This window comes from Muscardinus avellanarius (assembly GCF_963383645.1).
Source record: "Muscardinus avellanarius genome assembly, chromosome: 16".
Classification (NCBI taxonomy): domain Eukaryota; kingdom Metazoa; phylum Chordata; class Mammalia; order Rodentia; family Gliridae; genus Muscardinus; species Muscardinus avellanarius.
In genome coordinates this window covers 6,782,781-6,803,754 of record NC_137802.1, presented here as the reverse complement: position 1 = coordinate 6,803,754, position 20,974 = coordinate 6,782,781, and the positions used below count along the sequence as shown (strand labels likewise).

The window sequence follows — 20,974 nt, the reverse complement described above, 5'->3', positions numbered from 1 at the left end:
TGACACACACACACACACACACACACACACACACACACACACGCACGCATGCACACACAAAGTGAGCCAGGTTTCAACTCTTGCAAAAGCCAGAGATGACCGACAAATGGCCACCTCCTGCCCTGTGCTGGCAACCTGGCCCCATGCCCTGCACCACCTCTTAGCCCATTTGTGGTATAGATGACTAGGTTACTTATGGGCACATTGGTGTGTACAGGTAGAGTGGAGCCATCAGGTTATCTGCTGATAGCCCGGCTAGGGACTGCACTTTGCAGGGGAGGCTGCTTACATAGGCTTCTGTGTGCATGCAACTTTCACCACATGTGCCCCAGAGCAGAGCAAAAAGTGGGGAGGTGCTAAAGGCGGGGCCTCCACCCAGGACACAGCCTTGGATGGGCCCCCATCCCAAAGCTGCTGTCACTTTTGCAAGGCCTCCAGGGACAAGATCAAGCCCAGAAGGCTCTTCTCACAGTCTCTGGACGTAGACCTGGCCACCATTTGGCTCGGAGCCACCGCTGGCTAATTCCCAGGCTGGAGACTCTCCTTGGAAGTGGTTGGCAGCTCTGAAGTACAAGGTATAGGTTTCTGATAGTTTCCTGAGGGCTCCTGTAACAACCCACGGAGACCCAGCCACAGGGCACCTGGCTCTGCAGCCGGCACACTGCCCACACTCCCTCCAACAGAAGCTGCCCCGGGTCCAGGCTCAGTTCTGTGGGCACAGAATGAAGCTGAAGTCTGGCTGCAGAACTGTGGTGGAAGCAATACAATAGTTGTGCCCTCCGCAGCAGGGAAGCCAGACCAACAGCTGGCGGAGGCCCTCCGACAGGCCAGAGGAAGGGCAGGAGGCTGCACCTGTGTGGGCACCGCCTGGTCATGAGCTGCTGTGCCATATGGGGACTAGGGGCTCTTCCTCTTGGTGACCTGTTTTCTCCCATCTCTACACTAAGCTTCACTGGGCAGCAAGGACAAAGTCACTGTGGCTTCTGGGGGAAGGAAGGGGGTTTCAAGGGCATGCAAAAGATGCTCTTTTTCTTCTTGAATGAGACATCTTATATAACCACAGGGCCAGGCCTAGACCTTGGGGATGCTACCACATGATGCTGGGGGGCTGCTGGGGCTCACACTGCGAAGACCTGCCCTGGTCAGAGGAAGAAGAAAGGCACCAGGGTTCTGTGTGCGCTGTTTTCTGGCTGGCCAGGACAGTCTCATCAGGGATGCTCAAGAAGGGTGTGTATAAAAAGTGTGTGTGTGTGTGTGTGTGTGTGTGTGTGTGTGTGTGTGTGTGTGTGTGTGTTGGTGGTACTGGGGTTCCCGGAAACTTTTCTACCTCTGGGCTACACTCCCAGACCTATTTTTATATTTTTATTTGGAAACAGGGTCTCTTAAGCCAGCGCGGCTGGCTTCGAACCTGTACGATCCTCCTGTCTCCACCTCCCAAGCACGGGGATTACAAGTGTGCGCCACCAGGCCTGGCTAGGAAGGGTGTTTAAAGCAGGAAGAGAGCTGGGCGTGGTAGAGCACTCACCCTTGTAATCCCAGCATTCAGGAGGCTGAGACCGGAGGATTGCGATTTGTGGACAGCTTCAGCTACTTAGTGAGGCCCTCTGCAACTTAGTGAGACCCTGTTTCAAAATAAAGAATTAAAATATTAGGCTGGGGGTGTAGCTCGGAGGTAGAATGCCCCTGGGTTCCATCCCCAGATCTATAAACAACAAACAAACAAACAAAGCAGAACCCCTTTTTCTAGAAGCGTCAGAGAAGCCCTTGCTCCTTCCCTGGAATGAAAAAGGCGCAGGGGACCCAATAGGAAGGGAGGGCTCTACCTGGAGGGGGAACAGACACTCCAAGAGCAATCAGACCCAGCAGGCACAGTGGCATATCCCTGTCATCTTGGGAGGCTGAGACAGGAGGATGGCAGGCTCAAGGCCAGCCTTAGCAACTTACTGAAAATAAATAGAGGGCTGAGGGTGGAGTTTGGCGGTAGAATGCCCTTGAGTTCAAGCCCCAGTACAAAGGAAAAAAAAATCAGATTCCTAGGGAAGGGGAGGTGGTCCTCCAACACAGGCACAGGCCAGGGTGGGGCCATGGCCCACAAACAGGCCAGTGTGTCAGAGATCTCTAAAAAGGGCCCCAGGACCTAGAGCTACGAAGGGAGGAATGTGCTTCCCGGGCTCCACCTTGCTGTAAGAGGCCCCTGGGCCCTCACACCTGGGGACTCGTGCCCTGCTGCTCTGGTCCTTCCTCCTTAACACTACAGGGCCCCCAGTAAGTGACAGCTTGCTGGCACCTGTGCCTACCAGGCCACGGCCGCGGGGCTCTCCTTTCCCTGTCCTGAGCTGGGACCCCCTCTCCTCCCACGCAAATAACTGTCTGCTACCCCTGCAGCCTGCCCTAAGACCCTGACCCAAAGGCAAACCTGTCTCTCTTTTGCAGAGGCCTGTGTCACTTGGGGGAAATGGTCCCCAATAAAAGTTCACAGCTTCAGACACTAGTGGCTCTGGGGACTGAGGGACAGAAATCAGAGAGACCAGCCAGGTTGGCATGGGAGAGGGCTGGACAGAGGCGGCTGGACCCCTGAGCCCCAGGCACTAAGAAACACACTCAGGGAGGGGGCGATCTCCCATCTGTGAGTTCACGTGGCCCCTGAGCCCCAGGCACTAAGAAACACACTCAGGGAGGGGGCCATCTCCCGGCTGTGGGTTCACGTGGCCCCTGAGCCCCAGGCACTAAGAAACACACTCAGAGAGGGGGCGATCTCCCGGCTGTGAGTTCACGTGGCCCCTGAACCCCAGGCACTAAGAAACACACTCAGGGAGGGGGCCATCTCCCGGCTGTGGGTTCACGTGGCCCCTGAGCCCCAGGCACTAAGAAACACACTCAGGGAGGGGGCGATCTCCCATCTGTGAGTTCACGTGGCCCCTGAGCCCCAGGCACTAAGAAACACACTCAGGGAGGGGGCCATCTCCCGGCTGTGGGTTCACGTGGCCCCTGAGCCCCAGGCACTAAGAAACACACTCAGAGAGGGGGCGATCTCCCGGCTGTGAGTTCACGTGGCCCCTGAGCCCCAGGCACTAAGAAACACACTCAGGGAGGGGGCCATCTCCCGGCTGTGGGTTCACGTGGCCCCTGAGCCCCAGGCACTAAGAAAAACACTCAGGGAGGGGGCGATCTCCCGGCTGTGGGTTCATGTGGACCCCTGAGCCCCAGGCACTAAGAAACACACTCAGGGATGGGACGATCTCCCGGCTGTGGGTTCACGTGGCCCCTGAATGCTGGCCACAGGCAGCAGCATTTAGGGGTCCTGGGGGAGGAGCAGAACCACATCCCCTGGCTGGGCCCAGGCTAGCCCCTGTATAGAGAATTTTCTTATTTAGAGGCAAAAATCCTATACTGCATTATTGCCAAGGAATCGCCATGGAAACCCCACATAATCATGTACGCTGCTATTAGCCCTCAACTTGCCCCACACTCAACTTGCCCCGCACACGAGGCAACTTGGGGGCTCAGCAGGAAGCTCTCTTTTCAGTCTCCAGGAACCACAGTGATGGCCAGGGATCTCTTCCTTCCTGGGGATGGTAGCCTAGGTGCCCCTGGGGCTCCTTGGGGATGGGGACCTGTCTGTGGTCAAACGGTCAACAGGGCCCGCACCCAGCTCAGGGCAGGCCAGTCAAAAAGGAAAGTAAGGGCCGGGCGTGGTGGCGCACACTTGTAATCCCTGCGCTTGGGAGGCAGAGACAGGGGGATCGCACAGGTTTGAAGCCAGTCACGCTGGCTTAAGAGACCCTGTTTCAAATAAAATAAAATAATAAAATAGGTCTGGGAGTGTAGCCTGAAGGTAGAAGGGTTCCATCTCCAGTACCACCCCCCCCCAAAAAAAAAAGAGAGAGAGAAAGGAGGACCCATTCTTGCCCATCCCAGAGAGGATGGCCCAGCCTCAGGGGAGCATGGCTCCACCTTGGGCTGGTCTGGGTCCCCCCTGCTTCCCTTCCTCCTCGTTGTGAGGGAGACAGGGCTAGGAGACTGACTCCAACAAACACCAGCATGGGATGTGTCAGTTTTTTGTTGTTTGGTTGGTTTTTTTGCAGTACTGGGATGGGAATCCAGGGACATTCTACCTCTGAGCTACACCCCCAACCCTATTTTTTACTCTTTATTTTGAAACAAGGTCTCATTAAGTAGCTGAGGCTGTGTCCGCCTGTCTCCCAAGTACTGAGATTACAAGTGTGCACCACCGTGGCCGGCACGCGATGACGGTGTGACATGGAGGGAAGGACTGGTGTTTGTAGAGCATCATAATGGGTGATCAACAGGCAAATTAGAGGCTCAGAAAGGTTACCTCACTCTCTCAAAGCCAGAGCGTGAAGGGAACGGAGGCGCGGTGCCCTGGAGGCCCACCCCAGCCAGCCCCTCACCGTGTGAGAACAGCACAGAACTCTGTCCCCTCGGCTCAGCCCAGCCTGCGGTCTGTACAGCCTTCTCCCTCCCTGGGCTGTGGCGGGGACAACAGGACAGGGACATGCACCATGCTGCTGTTGCTTGGCCCCTGCCTGCGAGCCAGAACCTCCCTCAGGGAGCCACGTCAGCTCAGCACTAGCCTGACCCCTCCCCACTAAAACAAGCACCCTGCTCCTCCCCTGGGGCCCGGGGCCTACCTGCGGGGTGGGAGGCTCCACTTTCCGTTTCTTCTTCTGGTTCTGCCTGTTGGTCCTGGGATAAACCACGAGCATCTCCAGCCACCTAAAAGGCAGGGGCAGAGCACCAGGCTGAGACCCTGCCTGTCTCTCAAGGACCACGAACCCCAACCCTGGCAGGGACTGGATCAGGTCGTGGAACAGCTGTTCTCATGGAGCAGAGTTTTACAAGAGCAAAGGGACTGAAGAACGCTGCCCACTGGAGCTCCATACAGGTGTAGGGCTCATGGGGGCAAGAGGGGCCCTGGGCCCAGAGTCAAGGCAGCCCCGGCGCTCTCTCCAGAGGGAAGGGATCTGCAGGAGGCGCTGGTCTGGACCTTCTCAGACCTCAGGGTCCCTGCTGAGTCAGTCTCTTAGCTGTGACAGCAAAGGCTGCACTGCCACGCCCTGGCTGGAGGCCATGCTAACACAGCAACCAGCAGCACCTGGGCCAAGAGAAGGCCCCCAGAAGTGCTTCCTTAGTTTGGGGCCGCTGCAAGAAGGGAGGGGGTTGGGCCGCCATCAGTGGCTTTGGGGGAACTGTGGATGGGGTCAGAGATGCTGGGCTGGGAACAGATGATGGAATATTTCTTCCTCTGCACTCAGATTTCTCACAGAAGTCCAAGAGAAAATGTCTAGTGTCAACCAGATGTGCCGTGAAGAGAGGTGGGGTGGATGTGGACTCGGGAGTGCCAGGTGCCGGGGCGGTCCAGCTCCAGAAGGCAGAGGCGGGCAAGTGAGAACCAGAGCGAGCATACTGACAGCAGGGAAAGCAGGGCCGGCCTGGCTCAGAAGCCACGCCTGCCCATGCCGGCCCCCTCCGGAGGAGCCAGCCTTGCCCCACCAGCCCCAGACAGGCCAGAGACCAGGCATACCTGCAGGGCGCCCTTGGCAGACCTCTGCCTCTGGTCAGCCCGGCAGAGGCCTCTGCACCGCCTTAAGAGGCCTGGTTTTGATGTGCCTGAGAGGTGGGGCTCGGTACCCACACGAGGAGCCGTGATAGGTAGAGGAAGGGTCACGTGCGAGGGTGAGAGAAGGGGAGGAAGCTGCTGCCAGGGTCAAGGCACGAGAGGGCTGTGCTGGGAGAGAGCCTGCCACTGATGGGACGGGGTGAGGAAGCAACTCAGGTGACCTGTTCTGGCTGTGGCTACAGCCCCAAGCCCCTACACAAGCATTGGCACCAAGGGGCACCCAGTGGTACACAGGACACCAAGGCCACATGCACCCAGGACCATGGTCTGCCAAAGACCGTGTGTATCCAAGGTATATAGCTCCAGCAGCTCTAGTACACGCCAACAAAAAAGACAACGGAGGCTGGGCATGGTGGTGCCCACATCTGTAATCCCAATGCTCAGGAGGCCGAGGCAGGAGGACCACGGATCGCAAGTCTGAGGCGAGCCTGGGCAACTCAGTGAGGCCCTGTCTCAACATAAAAAGGGCTGGGGGTGGCTCAGTGGTAGAGTGCTTGCTCACCATGTGTGTGTTGGGGACAACAATGGAGGAGCGACCAAGGGGAGTGTTGCGTGACTGCAGTCGGTCGGTTGGCCGGAACAATCAAATGCTAAATTCCACTCTCAGCCCCGCGCGCTCGCTGAGCCCGCTGCAGGCCCTCACGCCGCCTTTCTGCTCCACCCGTCTCCAGGCCCTCCCTAGGACGTGACCAGGAAAAGTGAAGTTCCCGGGAATCCTGGGGCAGTGTGTGGACAGGAGGCGCAGGGCTGTGCACGCCCCCCACACTGCTTCCGGCCCTTTAGAAGGTTCTTTAGAAGCCCTGGATACCCATAAATCCCATGGTCCTAGATCATGCTCCTCCAGTCTCCCCAGAGGCTCAGCTGCACAAACAGGGCAGCCTCCCTGCAGGTGGCACTCCTTGGCCACAGCTTCAACTGAGATGCTAACCCCAGGTGGTGCTCTGGGGAGACTTCAGAACCTTCAAGCCACAGGCCTTCAGATCTCAAATTCCCTCTACGCAGCAGGGCGGCCATCAGCTGGCCACCCATGTTTGCTTGTTCCAAAGCCACCTCAGACACAGCTGCCTCGGTCAAGCCTTAGAGCACAGGTGGGAGCCTGAGATCCACTTCCTGGGCCCTGTCAGGCTTGCTGAGCACCCCCACCCAGCCCACAGAGACCACCACAGCTTTCTGCCATGGCTTAGGCTGCAGGGTGCTGGTTGCGAGGGCCCTGCCATTGACCAGGAGCTCCCTGAGACTCAGCATGGAGCTCACATCTCCTGGGACTGCTGGCTATCTTGAAACCGGGGCCCACTGTCCACCCTGCATGGCTCTCCCTAAAACTGCACTGTGGAGTGGGGTCAGCAAGCGGCCTGTGCCTGGAGCGGCAGGGGCACAGCTCAAGTGTGAGGCACGGGAGTGTGAGGCACGGGGACATGGCGGTGACGCGCCTCTGGTCTAAGGGCTGTCACTAAGATGCAGGTGCACGGGGACCATCTGGAGCTTTGCCCTGAGCCGGGTGGTGGAGACAGCACCTCGTGGTCGTGCTCCCTGCAGAGGCCGGCTCAGCAGGAGGGAGCACATCAGAGTGAGGGCAGGAGCAGAGCCCACAGCTCAGGACCACTGAGGCACGCGGTGGCGGAGTGCGCTGCAGAGCTGCAAAGGACCTTGTGGAGCCCTCCAGGCAACCTAGACCAGACCCTCTGGGGACAGGGGCAGCACGAGAATGGTGTGCCTTGGGGCCTGACCATCTGTGGCCGGCCGACAGGTGGACTGGGGCACGGAGGTGGGAGAGGCAGTGGCGAGGCCCGAGGAAGACATGGTGGCCCCGGGAGGAAGGGGCCAGAGCCTGCAGGATGCAAAGTCAGCTGTGGTGAGAGTGTGCAAGCCACAGGGATGAGACCCGCCCGGCGGGCAGGCTAGGCGGCCGTGCCAGGGATGGGTTGCTCAGAGGAAGAGCGGCCGCGGCAGGCAGCCCCTCCCGTGCAGAGCGCTCACGCTCACCCGCTGATGATCTCCTTGGTCTCTGCCCTGATGAAGTGCTCCTTCTCCGGCGTCAGGATGCACAGAGAGAACTTCTGGCCAGTGCGGCCCTCCCCGTCCACCACATCTGTGCACTGGTTCATGTTGATGGTGCCCTGCGGGAGGGTTGTGGGCTGCAAGGACAGGACAGCGAGAGTCACTCAGAGGCAGTGAGAGGTGGCCCTGGTCCCCTAGCAGCTCTGCCCACTTGGAGGGACACACAAGCAGGCTTTCTCGGAGCACACCCAGCTGGACTTCGCTTCCTCCTTGGAGAACGACACCCAGGCCTGCACCAGAGGAAGGGGGGGCGAGGGGCAGGAGGAGACAGCTCAGAGAGGAAGCCCACAGAGACCACAGAGCTGGGGACAGGCGGCCGGAATCCTGGTGCTGAAGGGGCTGCTGATCTAAGAGCGCTGAAAAGCTTTAGAGGAAGTAGATTCAAGTAGCACAGTTACAGCCAGACATGATGGCACTCGCCTAGGATCTCAGTGCTTGGGAGGCTGAAGCAGGAAGGCCCAGAGCAGGTTCCAGGCCAACCTCAGTCATTTAGCAAATCCCTTGGCAACTTAGTGAGACCCTGTTTCAAAACAAAAAATTAAAAGGGTGGGGGTGCAGTTTAGCGTTAGAGCTCCCCTGGGCTCAATCACTGGTACCAAAAAATATATATATATATATAAAAAAGCTGCACTGCAGTGGCTCAAGGAAGTTGGTACAGGATCCTGCAGGTGCTGCAGAGGAAGCCAGCTGAGCTGTCCCGCAGCCAAGCAGAGAGGGTGCTCCTTAGGAGGCCCAGGGCAGAGCCCTTTCTTTCCCACCTCCTCTCTCCAGCTTCAACCCCAGCTCTTTTTTTTTTCTTTTTCAGTACTAGGAATTGAACCTAGGGGTATTCTACCTCTGAACTATCCTCTAAAGCTTTTTTTTTTGGTCAATCTGAAACAGGGTCTTGCTAAGCTACTAAGGCTGGTCTTAAACTTGTGATCCTCCTGTCTCAGCCTTCCGAGTATTGGGATTATAGGTGTGAACAACCAGGGTTGGCTTCCAGTGGTCTTAAAATACTTATGGTACATGCTCTTTGTAAGTTATAGATGGGTGTCACTGTGCCAATAATTTATAGAAACTTTCCCTTTTCTGCAGTGCTAGAGACTGTATCTAGGATCTCACACATGGCAGGCAAAAGCTCTGCCAATGAACAATACCCTTAGTGCAATAGATTATAAAGCATACCACATGCATATCACACCCACAAAGCTAAATGGAAATGCTAAGCCGGGCGTGGTGGCGCACGCTTATAATCCCCGCGCTTGGGAGGCAGAGACAGGAGGATCGCGCAGGTTCGAAGCTAGCCGCACGCGCTGGCTTAGGAGACCCTGTTTCCAATTTTAAAAATGTAAAAATAGGTCTGGGAGTGTAGCCCGGAGGTAGAAGGGCTTCCAGGAACCCCAGTACCACCAAAAAAAAAAAAAAAAAAAAAAGAAATGCTAAAATACACCCACACGCTGCCGCTGGGTGTGGGGACATATGCTTGAGGATCACAGGTTTGTGTTCAACCTCAGCAACACGAGGGTCCTCCCCAAACGATTGAGACCCTGTGTCAAAATAAAAAAATAAAATGGAGTTGGATGTGTAGCTCAAGAGGAGAAAACCCTCAGTTCAATCCCTAATAGCATAAATACACACAAAACATACCCACAAGCTAGGTGTGGTGGCACATGCCTGCAACTCCAGCACTTAAGAGGCTGAGACGGGAGAATCAGTTTTAAAGGCCAGTACATGGTAACTTAACAAGATCCTATTTCAAAATAAAGAATTAGCCGGGCGTGATGGTGCACGCTTATAATTCCAGCATTTGGGAGGCTGAGACAGGAGGATTGCAGTTCATGGCCAGCCTCAGCTACTTAGTGAGGCCTTTTGCAACTCAGTGAGACCCTGTTTCAAAAGAAAGAATAAAAAATAGGGCTGGGGTGTAACTCAGAGGTAGAATGTCCCAGGTACTGCAAAATAAATAAATCCCCAGTACTGCAAAATAAATAAATAAATAAATAAACAAACAAAACTAAAACATTAGAAGGGCTGTATGTGTAACTCATTAAAAGGGCTGGATGTAGAGCCGGGCGTGGTGGCGCACGCTTGTAATCCCCGCGCTTGGGAGGCTGACACAGGAGGATCGCACAAGTTCGAAGCCAGCCTCAGCTACTGAGTGAGGCTCTCAGCAACTTACTGAGACCCTGTTTCCAAAGAAAGTATAAAATATGTCTGGGAGTATAGCCCGGAGGTAGAAAGCCTCTGGGTTCCACCCCCAGTACCACCAAAAAAAAAAAAAAAAAAAAAAAAAAGGGCTGGCTGTGAACCCCTGGATTCAATTCCTAGTGCCACAAAAATAGAAAAAGAAACAAGCAACAACATAAATGAGGTGGGCTGAAGGAGACTGGTATTTACAGCCCGGTGCCAGGGCCTCTCAGCTGCAGTCTCTTTCCCAGCCCTTTGGACTCTACTGTGAGGCCAGCAGTGCCTGATCACACTGCATGAGCAGACACGGCTGTCACCACGGAGGGGAGGCTGTGAGCCTGAGCTCAGGAGGCAGGAAGAGGATCCCCGCCCCAAACCACATGACATCATTCTTAGTTTACCCCGTATTAACTCCTGTTTAATAGCAGTTTACTGAGATATAGTTTGCATAACGTACACTTTACCTATTTCCTGAGTGTGAAATCAATGGCCTTCAACAAATTCAGAGCTGTACAATTGCGCAACACTCATTGCCCCCGTGGCAAAGCTGAACGCCAGCAGCCACTGTCCTCTGCCCCACCGAGTCATTCAACAGCTCGGCAGACTCCACAACAGCGGAATCACACAGGACGCGGCCTCTGTCTGGCTGCTGCCGCCTTCTGCACATTCAGAAGGCTCTCTGTGGTGTAGCATGTGTCAACGCTGCAGTGTGCGTGTGTGTGTGTGTGTGTGTGTGTGTGTGTGTGCGCGCGCGTGTGCGTGTGCGTGTGCGTGTGTGTGTGTGTGTGTGTGGTTTGGGGAATTGAACCTTGGGTCAGTCTATCTCTGAGCTCTACCCTCAGCCCTTTATATTTTGTTTTGAAACAGGGTCTCACTAAGTAGCTGAGGCTGGCCTTGAACCTGTGATCTTCCTGTCTCCGTCTCCTAAGTATGGGGTTACAGGTATATGCCACCACACCTGTCTCATTTCACTCCTTTTTAGGGTTGAATAACTGTCTATTCTGTCATGCATCATACTTGTTTTTTTTGTTTTTGTTTTTGTTTTGCAGTACTGGGAATGTAACCCAGTGGCATTCTACCTTCGAGCCACGCTCCCAGCCCTATTTTTTATTCTTTCTTTTGAAACAGGGTCTCACTGAGTTGCAGAGGGCCTCACTAAGTAGCTGAGGCTGTCCGCGAACCGTGATCCTCCGGTCTCAGCCTCCCGAATGCTGGGATTACCAGCGTGCCCACCATGCCCGGCTCACACTTTATCCATTCACCCACTGACAGACACTTGGGCTGTTTCCACTTTGGGCCGCTGTAAACAATGCTGCTACTATGAATATTCATGTACAAGTGTTCCTGTGAGCACGTGCTTCCATCTCTCTTGGGTGTAAACCAAGGAGGAGAACTGCAAGGTCGTAAATTAAACTGCATGTTTAAGTTTTTGAGAAACTGGCAGCGTATTTTCCCAGAGTGGCTGTACCATTTGACATTCCTGCCAGCAGTGTAGGGATGTGGCATTAACTTTTTCATGTGTATGGTACTGAGACTGAATCCAGAGGTGTTCTAACTCTGAGCTATATTCTCCAGCCCTTTTTATTTTTATATTTATTTATTCGTTCTGGAGATGGAACCCAGGGACATTCTAACTGAGTGACACACTCTGCCCCGTATTTTTCATTGTGAAACAGGGTCTTACTAAGTTGCTGAGGGCCGTCCTAAACCGCTAGGCTAGCTGCACACCCGTAATTCTCTCAGTCTTAAGTACTGGGATACAGGCATGCACCACCGTGCCCAGCTCACTTTTACTTATTCATTCATTTATTTATTGGGGGGGCACTAGAAATTGAACTCAGGGGCATTCTACCTCCAAGCTACATCCCTAGCCCAATTTTATCTTACATTCAATTTTTTTTGTGTGTGTGGGGGATTACAAGCATGTGCCACCACGTCCCGGCTCCAATTTTATTTTTTTGCTTGGAAACAGGGTTTTGCTAGGTGGCCGAGAATCTCACTACTTGCTTAGGCTAACCTCAAACCTGCCATCCTCCTGTCTCAGCTCCCATGTACTGGGACTATAGGCATGCACCACCACACCCTGCTGACTTTTATTTTTTAAACAGGGTCTCATTAAGTTGCTGAGAGTCTCTTTAGGTTGCTGAGGCTGGCCTCAAACCTGGGATCCTCCTGTCTCCAGTGTTCCTAGAGTGCCTGGATAGCAGGCCTAGGTAAGCACTGACAACTTACTAAGATAGCTCCTTCCAGTGTATCCCAAGGGAGCAAGCCCCAGTGCTAGAGCAGCCTGGACACCAGCGTGGTCTGAGCCCTTCTCCCATGGCCCCACGAGGCAGGCAGCAGGAGGCCATCCTACAGATGGGAAGCAGGCCACCAAGAAGCTAGGTAACTCAATCCAAGGTCGCGGGGCTCAGAAGTAGCCAGGCCCGACCTGAGCAGGCCAAAGCCCTCCCCCCTGCCCGGGTGTAGGAGCCAGGCACGCCCATCTGCCTTCTCAGCCCCCAGGAGACTGACGGAAGCGCTCAGGCTGGGCAAGAACAAGGGCACTATCTAGGCTGTAACCCAAATGCAGGGAGACGGAGCACCAGCCTCTGACACTGGCAGCATACAGCCAGCCCACACCTGCCCTAGTTCTGTGCCCCCAGAGGTTAAGGATTCAGGCCACCTAAGAGGCCCAGCTTCGCCAAGTTTTGCCTGTCCCTCAAAACCTGTCAGCTGTCCGCAAGCCACCCAATACCGCTGAGTCGCAGAGTCCCGGGCCAGGCGCAGCCCAGCCTTCCCGCCAGCTGGAGCCTCTGCTCCTCTTCTGGCCCCCATGCCAGCACTGCGAGGAAGCAGCTGCTAATGCTCAGAGTTACCTAAGAGGTGAGCGAGGGCGGGAAGTGCGAGACAAGGGCCGCTCCTGATGGCTGCACACCTGCTGGCCTAGCCATCCTGCCTGAGCCAGGAGCCTGTGCACTGGAGCCGGGCATCTGTCAGGGGCCGGAGCTACGTCCCCGGAGAAGAACACACCAACCCTCCACCCCAGCCCAGCCTGAGCGGGCACACTTCTGGGAAAACCAACCTCTGTTTCCTGTTGACCCAGGGAGTATGGGAAGGTGAGCTTCTCAGGGCCACAGGGAAAGAGGAAGGTAGGAGACACTGCAGGGAGGGACCGGAGCACGACCAAGGGGCAGTCCTCCCTTCAGGGAGCTACTGTCATGTGGTCAGAAAGCGCTCTGCTCCTCAGTGCCACCCTCGATTCCTCCATCCAGAGGGGAAAGGAAAAGAGAGACCCACAGAAACCAAGGCTTCCTCCTGGAGCAAAGAACTGCTCCCCAGATCTCAAGGTCAGAAGCCCTTCAAGGGTGCAGCCCCACCCCAGCTGCTGCCTGAGGCTCCAGGATGGCGTGTTTTTCAGGACCATCTGCTGGAAGCCACAGAGAGCACCACGTTCACACAGCACTGAGATGCACACACAGGTGCGAACGCCCACGCCCACTGGGAGCTACAGGCTGATGCTTTGACCATAAGCAGTGCATTTATCTATTCTTAGTTTCTGGGACACAGGATTGAACCCAGGGATGTCCTGTCTCTGAACTATACCCCACGCCCTTTTGATTTTGAATGGGGTCTTGCTAAGTTGCTGAGGCTGGCCTTGAGCCTACTTCAGCCTCCCAAACACTGGGATTACAGGTATGTACCACCATGTTGGGCTATTTATTTTCACACTTACCACAACACATTTAGGAATATGAAAAGTACTGTTTGCAAACTCTGGCCATGAGTGGTCCCCAGCTGTGAGCCCAATGCAGAATGAGGACTTAGCATACACCAGGAAGACAAGACTGTCTGCCAGTGAGCCACGGCAGGGAGAAACATCCATCCTTCCCTAGCGCCCACTGAGGGCCGTAGGTACTGATTTGCGCCCTTAACCACAGCCCCGGGGGCAGGCATGTCACTGTCTTGCAATCCAGATACATGAGCGGCTCAGAGGGGGCCTAAAACAAGCCTGACCCCTCTGGATGCTCCCTTAGGCCTCCCCTCCCTCCCCCAAGGCAGGAACAGTGCCCACAGGCCTGCGAGGTGGCTGTGCTGGAGGCTGGGCTCAGATGCTCCAGCCAGGCCTAAGGACAGGCCCTTCCTATCTCTGGGAGTGGGAGGTTGGATGAGTTCCCAAAGGAAAGAAAGGAGTTGGAGGGTGTGTCACCCAACAGCATGCATGCATCCCTGGAACCCACATCCCAGCTGGGAGGGAGGCCAGAAACCAGCGTGTTCACAGGGTCCAAGCAGGCACTAATAGGATCTGATTCTACCAGATCAGGAGGGAGGGAGGGAGGGAGGGAGGGAGGGAGGGAGGGAGTGTGTGTGTGTGTGTGTGTGTGTGTGTGTGTGTGTGTGTCCCTCTCAGGGCAAGGAAGGAGTCACTGGCGATTCCAGATGCTACCAGGTAGAGAATGGTTCCTGCTCAAGGTCCAAGTCCTCTGATGACACTGAAAAGAGCCATGGAAAGGAGCCAAGGCTCACCCAGATGTAAAGTAGAGAGTCTCTGCATGAAGCCAATCTCTGCCGGGCCCAGGACAGTGATGGCCAGGGTGTGGCTGGTGATGCAGGCAGAATGCCGGTCCATCTTCCCAGCTGAAGCCACCTCGCACCCACCCTCACACCCTCCCGGGCTGCAGCAGCCCGAGCATGCCCTGGCCACACTGTATTCTCTGCACCCTCAGGATCCACACAAAACCTAGATCATGGCTCGGGGGCCCAGGATACCTGGCTGGCCAAGTCTGCTAGACGGAGGTATAGCATGGGCCAGAGAAACGCTCACGGGCTCCCTATCACCCAGGCCAGTGAGGAGGGCTGGTAGCACAGACTCCACCGCTCCACAGAAACCCAGAAACTCAAGGCGGACTCTGAGCTTGAACTCTTTGGAACCCAAGAAGCCAAGACATATCTACCCTGGGGTCAAATCCTAGCCCCGTAATCTTGGGAAAATCACAAATTGGGGGCCTCAGTGTGAAATACAGGTAATAGGCTTCACTCTGACCACACGATGTCACTGTCTGGGGAAGTTGTACTCTCTCACTCAGAGTCACAGAGCTGCTAAGGTCCAGTGCTGCGGTCTGGATCTTAATGCTCCTGTGTGGGCTCCGGATTGAAATCTTCGGGAGATCATGGCACCTCTGAGGATGAAGGCAGAGACCGTAGGGGGAGATCTTAGGTGACGGGGGCAGAGAGGGTTATGAGGTGCTGGTTTTCCGCTCTCTTTTCGATGCCTGGACGTGCACCTTGCTCCACATGTGCTCCTGCTGTGACGTGCTTCCTCACCGCCGGCCCAAAGCAACAGGGTCAGCCACAGACTGAACCTCTGAGACCACGACTCAATCAAGCCTTTCTTAACACGGTAATGTAAAGCTAACACACTTAGCAATGCCCCTCATACCAAAAAGAACTGAAAACAGATGTTCTAACAAAGATACACAAATGTTTACGGCAGCATTATTCATAATAGCCAAGAGGTAGAAACTACCCAAATGTCCATCAATGGAAAAACAGATTAAAAAACAAGGTGGTTGAGCCAGGCATGGTGGCACATGCTTGTAATCCCAGTGCTTGGGAGGCTGAGACAGGAGGATCGTACAGGTTCGAAGCCAGCCTCAGCTACTGAATAAGGCTCTCAGCAACTTAGGGAGACCCTGTTTCCAAATAAAATATAAAAATAGGTCTGGGAGGGTAGCCTGGAGGTAGAAAGCCCCTGGGTTCCACCCCCAGTACCATTAAAAAAAAAAAAGGTGGTGTTACCAATACAATGGAATATTAACCCATAAGGAGAAAAAGACATGGACCTACGTGTAAACATGAGCGAGGCTTGGAAACGTGATGCTGAGGGAAAGCAGCAGTTACGATGGGGACAGCACATACTAAACAACGAGCTGCAGCCAGCGTGGCCACCACGCCTGAAACCCCAGCAGGCTGCGCGGAGCCCGCAGCACTGCAGCTCTGAGGCGCGCCTCGCCACTTAACTGGGACCGTCTCAAAGAAAAAAATAAAAAGGGCTTGGGATAGAGTGCCTCTAGGTTCAATCCCCAGTATCAAATAATAAGTATTTAGTACACAACAAATAATAACACAATAAATAATGACAAAGATAATTGCAGGTGCGTATGTGTGTATGTGCGCGCTGGACGTTGAGACCAGGGGCATTCTGCCTCTGAGCTACCCGGTGCCCTGTTTTGTTGTTGTTGTTTATTTTTGTGGTACTGAGGATGGAACTCGGGGGCTTTTCTACCTCCAGGCATACTCCCAGACCTATTTTCTATTTTATTTGGAAACAGGGTCTCACTAAGTAGCTGAAAGCCTCACTCAGTAGCTGAGTCTGGCTTCGAACTTGTGCGATCCTCCTGTCTCAACCTCCCAAATACTGGGATTACAAGTGTGTGCTACCACACCTGGCTTAGATAACCGCACTCTGACAAAATGATCCAGAGTAGGGAAATAGACCCAGATAAGCAAATCCGTGGCTGCCAGGGGATATGGGGGACTGGGGAATGAAGAGTAACTTCACATATATGAGGTCTTCAGGCAGGTTGAAAACGGCTTTGGAAAGCAGCCAGGAGAGACGCACGAAATCACTGCATTACAGTGGCTAATGTGGTGAATTTTATGTTCCGTGTATTTTGTCACACATGTTAAAACTCCCGGACCTCTCCTACGACCTGAGCCTGAAGGACCGCTTACTGCTCGCGTGAGGTGGTACTCTGGCTTTGCCGTGCACGCCCACATGCCCTCCAAGGCGAGGAAGGTAGTGAGACGGTTTCCCCAGCCACTTGCCACAGGAGGGGGAGCCTTGGGGTGCTGTCTCCTACTCCAGGATGGAGGGCAGAGCCCGCAGGACAAATGGCTCCTGGTACCGTGGCACAGCACAACTCACTGCACCAAGGTGGCTGTCAGAAGCTGTGTGTGTGCCCACCTGGGGAGGTAGGGCCTGCCCTTTCGCTAAGCCCCAGCTGGCTGATGTCACTGGCCAGCTGCTCGCCCCAGGGGTGATGGGCACATGTGGCCAGCTCTGAGTGCTGCAGCCTCTCTTCCCACTGCCCACCCCTCGGTCACTCCACTGCCAACCAACCCAAGCTAGGGACAGCGTGGTGAGAGGCTCTACTCTGCGGTCCTGGGGCAGGCATGTGGGAACTTGGCAGGACGAGCCTGTGTGCTACACGGGGCCTGAGGCTTTGTTCTCTGGCCACAGGCTCAGCACCAGCGCTCCTGAGCACAGCCTGGCTGTCCTGTCTCAGCAGCTCCCCAGCCCTGCTCTCCACCCCAAGCCCGAGGCCGCGCCTCTTGGTCCTGCTCACCAGCTGGGGGCCTCCTCAGAGCTGCCCTGCCAGCTGTGCCACGATTAGCTGGTGAGTAAGTTGAGAGACAGGAGGCGGGTGTGGTGATGCTGCTTGATTCCATTACATAAATGTCCAGGACGCTGGTGGAGTAGATGTGGGGTGCAGGCCAGGGGAAGCGGGGGAGTGGCAGCTACAGGTGAGTGCAGGGTTTCTTCTGCAGGTAATAAAAAATGTCCTAAGAATGTGGCGATGGTTGTATGACCCTGTACTACTTAAGTATACAATGACTTGTTCACTTAACACAAATTACCGAGCCAAGTGGAATGGTGCACACTTGTAATCCCAGTACTTGGAAGGCTGAGAGAGGAGGAGTACAGGTTCAAGACTGGCCTCAGCAACTCAGAAGCCAAGCGAGACTCAATTTCTTTCTTCTTTATTTTTCTTTCTTTCTTTCCATTTTTTAAATTAAAAAAATTTTTTTTTGTTGTACTAAGGATGGAACCCAGGGGCCTTCTACCCAGACCTATATTTTTTATTTGGAAACAGGGTCTCACTAAGTTGCTGAAAGCCTCACTAAGTAGCTGAGGCTGGCCTTGAACCTGTGATCCTCCTGTCTCAGCCTCCCAAATACTGGGAGTGAAACTCTATTTCAAAAAAGAAAAAAAAATATTACAGGGGTTGGGGGCCGGGCATGGTAGTGCATGCTTGCAATCCCAGTACTTGGGAGGCTGGGATAGGAAGATCGCAGATTTGTGGCCAGCCTCAGCTAGTGAGGCCCTTCTCAAATTAGTGAGACGCTGTTTTCAAATAAATAATAAAAATAGGTCTGAGGATGTAGGTTGGAGTAAGAATGTCCCTGGGTTCAATCCCAGTGCCACAAAAAGGAAAAAAAAAAAAAGGGCTGGGGGTGTAGCTCAGAAGTAGAATGCCCCTGGGTTCAATTCCCAGTGCAACAAAAGGAAAGAAAATCCTGCACTAGGACTGTGGCAAGTGGCAAGCTGGCCCCTGACGAGGCCCGCTGGCTCCTGCCACTCCCAGGGGAAGGAGAGCTGATCGACCAGTCCAGGCCTGCTGACACTGCACCCCCAGCCCTGCCCTGAGCTCCTGACGTGGAGACCGAGGCCCAGGCTCCCACCATGGCACGCGGTCTCCTATCACAGGAAGAGCAGGGACCCCAGCGGCTGAGTCCTAACCGTCCCTGGGCTTCCCCTCAAAGCCTGCTCAGGACTCACCCACAGTGGGCGTTCTGAGGCCTTGGGGCTCCTGTGGATTCCCGGGAAGGGGCTTCCAAGGCGTGCAGCACCTGCCAGCTCCCGGCAGGTGGCAGACCTGTGGCTGTGCACACTGAAGTGGTCTAAGGACTTTGTGGGTGCTGAGGAAATGGCCTGCTTCAGGCTTCTATGGGGCAGAGCCTGGTTAGGCTGGCTAAAAATTTTTGTAAGAGAGAAAACAACACAACAAAGACCCCTTTCACTTGCTGCCAAGACCAGGAAGTTCCTTCTCACACCTGCTGTGCCAGCCCGGCTGCCGGCTAGGTCCCACCAAATGGTCCAAGGCCCTCTGCCAGAGGAGCCTCCCTCGCCAGCCCTCCCACCCAGCCAAGGCCCACCTCCTGCGACAACCAGGGAGGCACCTCTCCTCACCCACCTGACCGCCACGGCTGGCCAACAGGCGCCAGAGGAGCCACGTGCTGCCACACTGCGTGTGACGACAAATCCACAGTGTAGGAACAAAGCTGGGATACTCGCAGCACAAACCCAACTCTGGACTTGGCAATGGTTTCTTGGATCTGATACCAAAATTACAGGCAAAGAAAAAAATAAAAGGCTTTATCAAACTTGATAATGTCAGTGTATCTAAGAAAGGCAAAGGGAAGAAAATACTTACAAGCCATTTATCTGAAAAGGGTTGACTCCAGAATAAAGAACTTAAAAATCAACAAAAACTAAAAAGAAAACAAAGTGTGTGTGTGTGTGTGTGTGTGTGTGTGTGTGTGTGTGTGTGTGTGTGTTACTGGGGGTGGAACCCAGGGGCTTTTCTACTTCCAGGCTACACTCACAGACCTAGTTGCTAAGAGCCTCACTCAGTAGCTGAGGCGCTGGGATTACAAGTGTGCGCCACCACGCACACAAAGTCTTGAAGAGACATTTCTCCAAGGAGGAACAAATGGCCACAGAGCCCATGAAAAGCACCCAGTACTGTCGGGGTGAGAAGCAAACAGACCCAGAGTGAGAGCAGCGCCTCCCACAGAGCCGCTGGGCTCCGCGCATAGCACCAGGCCTCCGCCGCGGCGTCTCCAGGAGCTGCCCCAGAGGTCTGTCTGGTTGGCATCTGGGTCTGCAGCTAGTGGCCTCTGTCCCCAAGTCACCGAGCATCCACTGGGTGCCAAGCCTGGGAGGCTGAGCAAGGAGGCGGGCACGGAACACCCAGCGGTCTTAGGCTGCCGACAGCACAAAAGCTGGACTCGGCCTGTGAAGCCTCGGCAGAGCTGGACCCGGAGGCAGGAGAGAAACTGGGTGAAAGAGAAGGCTGCTGCAGGCCCGAGGCCTTCAAGATGATCTTCAAGACGTGGACCTTCTTCCCCACAACGCGAAGTGGCAGCCTCCACTGTGGAGACTTGGAAACCACTTAACAAAGCCAAGCACAGCCCAGCGCTGAGCCAGGTGGCCAAGGCTGGCTCCAACGCAGGGCACACTCTGCAGACTCTGCCCGCCAGGTGCCGGGCACATCCCGGACCTCGTGAGTGCAGCGAGGAACCAAAGGGACGAACACCTGGCCCTCCCAAAGCCTCCTCCATCCTGGAGCCGGGCAACCAGAACACCATGGCAGGCGTGCCCAGCATGGTGAAGGCAGACGTGTGGCCCCAGCAGGAGGCGGGGAGACCTTCCAGGGGAGGCAAGAAGGCAGCCACTGGGTGCTGGGGAGTGTGCAAATGAGCACACGGCGTGCCCGAGCTCAGGGCCCAGCAAGCAGGAAGGCAGGAGCAGGGGCAGCCAGAACCCACTTTGCTCCCAGCACCATGAAACTGTCTGCCAATGGCCCATCTGTCCTCGATTCCTGGGTCTGCGCTGATGTGACAGAGTCTGGGAGTCCTGTGACTAAGGAATATGGGGTAGTGAGGACACCAGCCTACGCCCCCACTGGCATTTCTAGCACATACCCATTCAAGCCAGGCCTCCAGCTTCAAAGGTAAAGGGCTTCTGGGCCAGTGAGGTGCCCTGTGGGGCCTTGGGCTTCCCCCACTCATGATCTGGGCCCATATTACCTCTGGACCCCTACCCAGGCCTTCCTGCCAGGGGGTGGGCTCCCTGTCCTTCAGGGCCCTCCGGTAGCCTCGGGCCTGCAGCAGCCTTCTCTTTCAGCCAGTTTCTCTGTACTTCTTCCTAACTTTCCCCCTTACTTTTTTTTTTTCTTTTCGGTCCTGGGGATGGAATCCAGGGTCATTCTACCACTGAGCAACACCCCAGCCCTATTTTATTATTCTTTATTTTGAAACGGGGTCTCACTGAGTTGCAAAGGGCCTCACTAAGTAGCTGAGGCTGGCTTTGAACCTGTGCAATCCTCCCGTCTCAGCCTCCCAAGTGCTGGAATTACAAGAGTCTGCCACCACACCTGGCTCCCCCTTAACATTTTAATTAAGCTTTTAATGTCAGGATAGATTTAAATTCGCAGAGAAGCATAAAGGGAATATAAAAGTACCCACATGTCCTCACTCAGCTGACCTGCTTACTGACCGTTACTCACCGGCATGGGGCATTTGTCACAGGTCACCAGCACCAAACTCCTCAGTTAACTG

At 54.9% G+C, this 20,974-nt stretch overlaps 1 protein-coding gene across 3 annotated transcripts in view; it reads right to left on the bottom strand.

Annotated features, from left to right (window-relative positions):
- Nucleotides 1–20,974, bottom strand: part of MPRIP (myosin phosphatase Rho interacting protein) — a gene marked incomplete at both ends in the record, with an annotated part of 153,176 nt that overhangs the window by 45,989 nt on the left and 86,213 nt on the right. For all 3 annotated transcript variants that reach the window (XM_080712475.1, XM_080712476.1, XM_080712477.1), the window contains 2 exons: nt 4,653–4,737; nt 7,625–7,776. In XM_080712475.1, coding sequence (XP_080568601.1) covers nt 4,653–4,737; nt 7,625–7,776 — 237 coding nt within the window. The remainder of the gene's footprint in view (nt 1–4,652; nt 4,738–7,624; nt 7,777–20,974) is intronic.